Here is a 9,019-nt window from a genome sequence, read left to right as displayed (position 1 = left end):
AACAGTAAGACATGTAATCATCAAAATAACGGGTCAAGAATTTTATTACTTGAGCGTTCTGTAGAAAATCCAAGTTTGAATTGAGTCGTACATTTCGTCGTCTATCTTCCGAAATGGCTCTTCCGGTGTTTCTGCGCAGGCACTAGTTATCAGGCCCGACAATCGAAAAAAAATTCGAAACTTAGAAACTTGAAATCATTTCACCTTGAAATATAGTGTTTGAAGGACAATGTCGATAATTTTTATAAAAACGTGCGTCTCACAGTCGCTTATAAATATTTGTGTGGAAAGCAACAATCTTTAAATCTAATTAAACAATTAGTGAATGACCTTTAGCTGCTCCCACGACTCGTGTTTCACATCAGAACGTAAACAATCCAAACGACTGAAAATAGTGTTGGGTTTGTACATAAAATAGATTTTATTAATTTTTGTTCATCGATGTTTAGATAAACTTTAAAGAGAAATTTGCGTGTTGAAGGTAAGGAGCGACTGAAAGAACTGAAGTTAATCTTGAGTTGTCTTCGGTCTCACTTTGTGAGACTGCTCCCAATGCTTCCAAAAGTCACGGATCACCTACTTGCAAAAGCATGATGTGTTATTAAAAATTTGTTTCAGTAATGAGGCTTTGGAAAGGCATTAACTGAGATGAGAATAGAGATATTATCTCTTTTTTGTTGCAAAGAAGGGGCAAATTAAAGGTAGACAACTATTAAAACAGTTTCTGGAAGATTTATTCTGGAAATTATTATGTCACTAACTTTGAAAAACTTTGTCGTATTCAAATAAGGCGCTTATCACAGTTACAATGGGAAACCTGGCTGCGGTGCTGGATGTGTGATTGAAATATTTCTTCTGATGATACAAACGTAGCTAAAATTCAGGATGCTTGCCAACTTTACGGTGCGCAGATTACACAACGGGTCAGGTTACGCGAATATACTTCTTAGAAATCTCAAGACTCGTTGAGTACGCAGTTCATCTGAAGGTAATCCAGTCTGCCACTCAGTGCCTCTGTCGTCCGCATGAAAACACGTTTAAAGATGATCTCTTCCCCTCAGTTGCAAACAACCACTTTGAGATCACGATGCTCGAAATGTCAACACATGGGGCATTATCATTGACTTTCTAAAAGAAGATAAATCATGCACACGAGAGGACTGGATGCGAAAAAAAAATACTTTTACTTCCGAACTTCGAGGTAGGCAAGAATATGGCAAAATAACAGTCGAATCAAACCCTTGAAGTCATGAAAGAAACGCTGCTGATAGACACTATAAGCCAAACCTTTCCGAAATGGTTCAGTCAAATCACCTCGAATAAAGCCCCTGTACTTAATGGATGATTGACACATTTTTTTTATTGAAACAAAAGAACATTAAAGCAAAGGTCTTTTCCATCCTTGTTTGGAAAGATTACACAACGGGTCAGGTAAAGTTCAAAGGGTTTCTAAGAAATCAAAGATATTTTGTGTAAACTGTTAGCTTGAAAATGGTTAGATACGAGAAACGAAGAAAAGAAATGATTTCAGAGAACAAGCTTTTCTTAATGACGCTCAGTGAAACTGTCAGGTGAGCCTGCCAAAAACAATTTTCTCGAGGAACGACTTGACTAAATATCGAATTTTTGGCAACTAATTTTAGACCTGGGTATCGAAAATCAGTTATCAGACATGTATGATCACGAGATTGAAACATGCAGAGACCTGCCTTGATTGAGAGTAGCAATAAAACTACAAAGCTTGCATATCAGTTACCATTTCTTCGCATCTCGGGAAGAGATACATTCAGCTTCTTGCGCTGTTTATCCTTGAGTTCACGGCACTGCAATATTTCTGCCAAGAATATCGGTATGTTTGGAGCGTATTTATCAAGAGTGATAGAGTAACTGGGCTTCACTTTATATATTTTTCCTTTTTTTAATAGAGTTCCACTCTCGTTGCACTTTCTGTTTCGCTTTTGTGATGGGTGCAAAGCTATTGATTTTTACGCTGATCGGTTTGGCGATCTCTGTGGATGGTTCTGATGATCCAAGTAAGCGACAGCTGATTTTAAAACATAACTTGAAAATTAATTTGAGAACGTGGAGATTTGTTTTCTTTAAAATGGTCACTACATTCCTGTATACAAGTCGCTTTGTATGCAAGAATCGAAATAACTCTTAGAATGCGAGCGCTGAAAACCAAATTGCGCCTAAGTTGTTTCTTAAAAGCATATTTAATTTCTTGATAATTTTGGTCTAAGATAAGATTTTCATATCGTGAATTTTCCAAAACAAGATTCGCTCAAATTCACAGACCTTCCGCGATGCGACTGGCCAAGAGGAGTGTGCACTTATGTTAATGATCCGTGTCCACCGGACATACCATATGACTGCCGAGACCAGATGTACTGTCCATTAGGAACAAACAAATGCTGCTGCCGGTATCCGCAACCAAAGCCACGTAAGTCACAGACAACCCTTAGCAAATCTATTTAAATATTTTGAGATTCTGAGAAAGCCGTGTCTTGACACGTTCGCGAACGTCATGAATCTATGGAATGCAAGTGAGACACCTTCAGGTCAGCTGTGGCTAATCATAAACTCCATAATTTCTTGGCAATCTCGGTGTGAATAATACATGTCACTAAAGTACCAAAACGTTTTTATTTTCAAGCATTGTTGCCACTAGTTCCCCATTTACGTATGAAAGACGTAGATATCGCCAGATGTAATCGTGAGCTACCGACTCCATTCTTCGAGTAAGCCATCAACCCATCTCCACCCCTTTCTTCTTAATCTCATATTACATTTTATTCAAGGGAGAATAAGGTCCTCTCTTGATTTTATAAAACTTCCTTCTAGCCATCACCTTTTCAAAAGATCTGGATATGTTTATTTTAACTTAAAGTATATGAACCATTAATGGGATTTGCTTTAAGATAAATCTAATTTTTGTGATGTTGTCTTACAAAAATTTTACACCTACACCGTTATGGGAGCTCTGGAGAAGATGACTTGTACCTTTATTCCAAGAGTAGCTAACTAGACAAGAATAAATACTTATGGCTACGTTAAGTCGCTTTTGAACAATTTAATGTTTACGGACAAATCCTTCGAATTCACAGATGTTCCGAGATGCGACTGGCCGAAGGGTGTGTGTACTTATATTGATGATCCGTGTCCACCGGACATACCGATTGACTGCCGAGACAAAATGTACTGTCCATTTTCTACAAACAAATGCTGCTGCCGGTATGCAATTTAACCAACACTATATTTTTTTTCTTTTCTTTTTTTTTTTCTTTTTTAAATGCCTATAGCTTTTACTATATGTATATGTCTGTATGTGATGCTTGAAAAAACGTTTTCACAGTGTGTGATACAAACTACATAGGAAGCCTCCACATACATGTATTCTCGCTATTTCTGGTTTACCTTGGATGACAAAGAAATATCGTTTACTTTCTATCTCTTTCAGTACCTCGGAGAAGATAAAGGAGGCAGAGAAAATCGGGAAAAAGTCTGAATTGTAATCAATCTGAATTCTTTTCCTGTCAAACACTGATGAGATAGTTTAATAGGTAGAGGTGTTAAAAAACAATCCAAATTGAAGTGGAATAAAAGCCATTTTGAGTTTCTTGATGTTTGCTCTTCAAACGTGGGATGCCAAGAAAGAATCCACCCCAGCAATCCTCATGCACCTCCTTTTGCTGATTAACACGTCATTTTTGTGTATGGCCTCCTATACTTTAAGACAACACACCTTTGATCGGAGTCAACTATAATTAGGCTCATTTTGAAACGGTCATGAGAAACAATAGTTATTAAACCCTAGTGTCAGCAAACTGTATATTTTCATACGAAAATGCTATGAAAAAGCAGACAATCATCAACTGATGGCTAGATAATATCTTTGAGCCGCTCATTACGTTAAAATTATTAGACTATGGTAATGATGTACGCAAGTGAATGCAGAAACTAAATGATATAACCTCTCTCTGTTGTTTGCTTTCGGATCCTGTTTCCGAAAACGGAAATGGACACAACGCTTTCCATCACATCGACTTCATTCTTAATTGTGTAATAATCAATTTACAAGTCTGACTGACCCCATGTTGACGTGGGTAATGTGATGACGTGATGTAAGACACGGAAACACTTCTTGTCACAACATAACATGGAGTAAAAAACAACAAGAACAACACACAACTGGGTTAATATATGTGTTCCTCTTAACGTTCTTTTTCATTCGCTTACGAACCGAACAGTCTTTGCCTTGAGTCTTTGTCTTTGACATATAAACATGAAATCCTTCGACAAAGTCACGTAGTTTCTTCTCGTTCAGAAAATAATCCCCAACCCCTTGTGCTGGAGCTAAAATAAACACAATAACTGATTATGTTTGCTTTTTTCTTAGAAATATACTTCTTAAATAAACAGACGGTCGTTGAGTAGTTTTCCTGGAAAGCTGTTGAAGTGATCATGCGCGACTTCAGCTACTCGTGCTGAACTGAATAAGAAACTTAAATGGAGATGTATTGATCCGAAATTGAATTCACTTTTCTGTCGATTTGTTAATTTGTTATGGCGTCTAAAAATTATTATTGCTCAGACGCTGTTTTGAAATGGTTGTTAAAGAAAGCCATTCGTTAGATTCTAGGAATCTATGTGGTTTCGCTTTTGATCTCTTATGCGCTTAAAGTGTATTTATTTAGTCGGTTTTTTTGATGTCTCTTCCACTGTGACATTTTCTTTCTTTATGTATATTGTAGTTTATAATCGCAAAATGATACGTGGATGGCACAAACAACACAGTCATGGTTTTCTCTGTTCCTGAATAAAGGATTCAAAGCACCCGTTTCTTAGAAATTTGACGTTTCCCACAATTTCCTGTTATTTGAACCACTATACCCAAGATTTGTTCTGACTGGTCCGGCAATGGCACCCTGAAAAAACGCAGGGGCTAAGGGATGTGCTCAGCTAAGCAATTATATCTTTAGAGAGCATTCAGTTTTCGAACAGAACATTTTACTTCAAGATCTTTAAATCGTAGTATGATGTACAAATCGATCACATCCACTCAAAGAACAAAATGGATATAGCATTAAAAAATAACACGAACACCATCAGGAAATCAGTTTCCTAGAAATCGGTTATAAACTGCCGTGTGCACGTGTTCGAATATCTCACAAGAAATAATTGCGGATAAAATCGATCTAACGCTTACATTTATGGTTAATGATGCCAAGAAGAAAAAAAATCTAATTCTGTTCTAGGGTATTTCAACTTTCGCTTTCTTTCAAGTATTCTTCTGTTTCAGGATTGAGAAAGAAAAAACCTTGTCAGCTCAAAATCACAATTTCCGTGAAGCCAATTAGTCCGCTATACATGGGAATTCACTGAAGTAAAAGACAAAACTGACCCGAAACCATATTCATTGCTTTTAACCATCTTCATTGCTTTTAACCATCTTCATTGCTTTTAACCATCTTCATTGCTTTTAACCATCTTCATTGCTTTTAACCATCTTCATTGCTTTTAACCATCTTCATTCTCTCAGATCGCACACAAAGAACTCACATCGGTAAAGAAAACGATACATATTTAAAGACTTTAAAAGTAATGACAGCTTTTCTTCACTGGTTCCGTGTACATCCCAGAACGAAGCTTATTTAAGTGTTCAGCTTCGAAAATTATGCTTTTATCTGAGTTAATTCCAAGAGATAGATAGATAGATAGATAGATAGATAGATAGCTTAAAAGGAATAACTAAGTCGCAGCCAAAGGCTGAATTGAGTAATTATTTACAATATAAATATAGTACAATTAAAACTGAGGCTATTTACAAAGGGTCTCAATATAACTAAAGTGCTCTGTTCAAATTACTGGCTACGAGCACTGCCGTTTACGAAACATTGCTATGTACTCGTTGGCACATTGCTGGTAGATTGAAATTTCTTTTGCTTCTCAAGCTATATGAGCCTTGGAGACGTGGGAGGAGTAGTTAGGCGAGACTGTGATCGTTGGAATTGGTTATGCCACTCAATAGCTTAGAGCAGTGATCATCGTGTCTTTGGCGTAGAGTACTGAGTCCATAGCTATCTAAGGGTTATGTATACGATTGATAAGGCGCGATTATTGACATGGCTCTTTTCTGGACAAGCTTAAGGTCTTCACCAAGGTATTCAGGAAGGCTATGGCGGAAAATAGGTGTACAGTATTCCAATACTGACATTATAACTGTACAATAGAATTGTATGATGTCTTGATGGCTAACATAAGCCCTCTTAAGGAGCACTAAGAAACGGAAGCGCTTATTTGCTTTTCTTATCGACTCATATACTTGCCCGTTCAATTTCAGATCTTTAGACATTGTAACTCCTAATGTCTTAGCATGTTGCACCTTAGAGAGTTCCTTTCCATCTACTTATACAGGACCGAATGATTGGTTGTTTTTCCTAGACAGTCAATTCCTTGCATTTGTCCGCGTTGAGCTACATATTCCGCTCATAAGTCCAGTCCTGGACGCCGTCGATGGAATTCTGGATGTTACTTCGGCCTCCCTTACGCACGATTTCGGCTATGGTGGTATCGTCCACATACTTCCACCCATGTACATCACTTACTCTCAGGTTATTTATCATTAAGATGAAAAGCCAGAGGCCCAGTTTTATGCCCTGCAGCAAATCAGCAGGGACAGGCTCCCATTCTGAGTAGCAGTCCGAAGACACCTTTACGCGCTGATACCTTTGCTTCAAGAAATCTACCACCCACAGGGCCATGCCCCGGGGGATAACTAGGTTAAAGACCTTGCGCACAAGAAGGTTGTGATCAATAAAATCAAAGGCCTTCCTGTAATCGAATAGGACCACTCTCACAGCAGCGCCAGATCCATCTGTAGCTTGGGTCCAGTTATTTAGCATGGAAGCAAGTACGTGTAGGGTGGATGACTTTGGCTTGGATCGATTACCTCCAACCTGCGGGGCCGATGTGATGACTGTTACAATTATCACCAGTAATCAAAGCAGTCCAACCATCACGAATGATGTTCCTCCTTCTCAGCTGTTTAATACATAACGAGACTGGAATTACTTACGTAAGTCGACAAAAGGGCACTTGGTTCTCTAAAGCTTTCCCATTTTTTGGAATTAGTTTCAATACAACCTCTAAACGGGCATCCTCCCCCAAATAAGCGCCCACCCCATTGGCCATAATTTCAAATGAGCGCCCTCTTCGATTAAGCGTCCCTTCCTCTCTAACTTGCTTAAATAGCAGGAATACAAGGAAAAATGTCTCTATTTCCACTTTACTTATAAATTTATAAGCTTCAACTACAGCGGTCTCAGTACAGATGAATAATAAGTGCCCCCCCTTCCCCCCAAAATTAAGCGCCTTCTTTCCAGTTGTTCAACTTAGTGCTCCAGAGTTCGTTTGAAAAAACGTAGCACGTCAGGGTTGTGTTCAGTCGAGCACGCATGGCGTAAAAATGGCATAAATACCTGGAAATATAATTTTATTCTCTGAATGACTTTTTTGGCCACAGCAGACTGATGCATGTGGTTGCGTCAGAATGACAGCATTAATTTCTCTGTTCGCTCTTGTATCTAAAAAGCTAGTGCTACTCAAACTTTGCTTTGACTCGCTTAATTACGAATGCTTACTATTAAATTCTTAAAGGTTTCGCAACAGATCTCATGCGCATGAGTACGAATTTATTGCATGTGTTTGGGTGTCTTTTCTAAAACAGTTCGTTTCAGATTATTCTTTTATTTGTTTCCGTCTATTACGACAAAACAAATGTTTCATTTGTTTTGATTTGTTTTAGTTTTACAGCATAACAAGGAAGTTACTTTTTTCTCTACTTCCAAGATATTGGATGTTGGTTTACCCATTTCCCACAAATTTGGATGGCACGAAAAGATTTGAAAATATCACCTGTTAGGTAACACACTAAACACCAGGAACGGTTATAATTTGTCCGGCAATGGTGTCCCATGATGACGATGCACAAAGCAAAGAGCTTAGTCAATCAAATTATATTTTGAACCTGCCTGATCGACTTCAGATTTTTAGAATTTCTTTCTTTATTAATTTTTTTTTATTTCTTGCTTTTTCCTTAAAAAAGTAGAAAAGTGTTGACAATTATAATGAATGGTAAAACAGAACGTTTTACCGTTCATTTTTACCGTTTATTTTTATTGTCAAAAGCTTTACGAAATCCCTATTGATAAAAGCGGAACTTGAAAGGAAAAAAATGAAAACTTCTTTCACCTTGTATTGGTACTCATGGTTATGCTCGTCGTTCTCCGAAAATATATTCATGCCGTTGTTTCAGCTTGCATGGCATGAAAAGAAATCATCTGATAAAATCAAAGGATAGAAAGCCGTAACGTTTTAAATAAATGAAATACTTTCAGCATGAGTCAACGTTTCGAATGACCAGCTCTTTTCCAATGTTTAAAGCTAATCTTTTTAATATACACGCCTCACTGCTGCTTTACTATTAAAATCTTCGAAGCTGGTTTTGTACAGATTTGGAGTTGTTTTGAAATGCCATTTTAGAGGTATATTTCTTGTGAACGCTTAACAAGATCAGGCTGATAAACAAAACAATTCCAAGAAATTGGTAGAATCATCACTAGGATCACTATCAGCGGTGGATTCGTCAGAACATTGCAATATTCTTTGCCTTTTTCCTACAACCAAGCGACGCTCTGTCCAATCTTGGCTACATTTACGGAGATATCACAGAAATCCAGTATGACTACCCCTATATGTTCTTCCTCAGAAACAATCCACAGCTAGAAGTTAAAATTTGAGATCTCACTCAACTCCTTAAGAGAACATGAAACATTTCCACATTTATTCATTGAAATACTCCATTTTAAATGATGCCAAAAAAATAAATGAATACACATGCATTTCTATACATAATATGAATGTGACCTATATTGTTTGCTTTCGGATCCTGTTTCCGAAAACAGAAATGGACTCAACGCTTTCCACGAAATCGACTTCATTCTTAATTGTGCAATAA

At 37.5% G+C, this 9,019-nt stretch overlaps 2 protein-coding genes across 2 annotated transcripts; one reads left to right on the top strand and one right to left on the bottom strand.

Annotated features, from left to right (window-relative positions):
- Positions 1 to 1,684: 1,684 nt before the first annotated feature.
- LOC131779014 (uncharacterized) lies at positions 1,685 to 3,619 on the top strand. The gene is made up of 5 exons (XM_059095532.2): positions 1,685 to 1,849; positions 1,926 to 2,033; positions 2,297 to 2,443; positions 3,108 to 3,234; positions 3,461 to 3,619. Exons 1-5 carry the CDS (start codon positions 1,696 to 1,698, stop codon positions 3,513 to 3,515), a joined length of 591 nt encoding a protein of 196 aa, XP_058951515.2. The 5' UTR covers positions 1,685 to 1,695; the 3' UTR covers positions 3,516 to 3,619.
- Positions 3,620 to 6,476: 2,857 nt separating this feature from the next.
- LOC136282966 (uncharacterized) lies at positions 6,477 to 6,905 on the bottom strand. Its single transcript, XM_066171128.1, has one exon. The coding sequence runs from the start codon at positions 6,903 to 6,905 to the stop codon at positions 6,477 to 6,479; it is 429 nt and encodes a 142-aa protein (XP_066027225.1).
- Positions 6,906 to 9,019: the final 2,114 nt, after the last annotated feature.

The sequence above is a fragment of the Pocillopora verrucosa genome, chromosome 8 (assembly GCF_036669915.1).
Source record: "Pocillopora verrucosa isolate sample1 chromosome 8, ASM3666991v2, whole genome shotgun sequence".
In the NCBI taxonomy this organism is placed as follows: Eukaryota; Metazoa; Cnidaria; class Anthozoa; order Scleractinia; family Pocilloporidae; genus Pocillopora; species Pocillopora verrucosa.
The sequence above is the reverse complement of the archived record's forward strand: the minus strand, read 5'-3'. Positions and strand labels throughout refer to the sequence as shown.

Excerpts from the sequence above, each read along its gene's own strand:
- LOC136282966 (XM_066171128.1), bottom strand. The coding sequence starts at position 6,905 with ATGCTAAATAACTGGACCCAAGCTACAGATGGATCTGGCGCTGCTGTG.
- LOC131779014 (XM_059095532.2), top strand. The coding sequence starts at position 1,696 with ATGCAGAGACCTGCCTTGATTGAGAGTAGCAATAAAACTACAAAGCTT. Across the intron at positions 1,850-1,925 it reads TATTTCTGCCAAGAATATCG|AGTTCCACTCTCGTTGCACT; the intron begins GTATGTTTGGAG and ends TTTTTTTAATAG. Across the intron at positions 2,444-3,107 it reads GTATCCGCAACCAAAGCCAC|ATGTTCCGAGATGCGACTGG; the intron begins GTAAGTCACAGA and ends TCGAATTCACAG.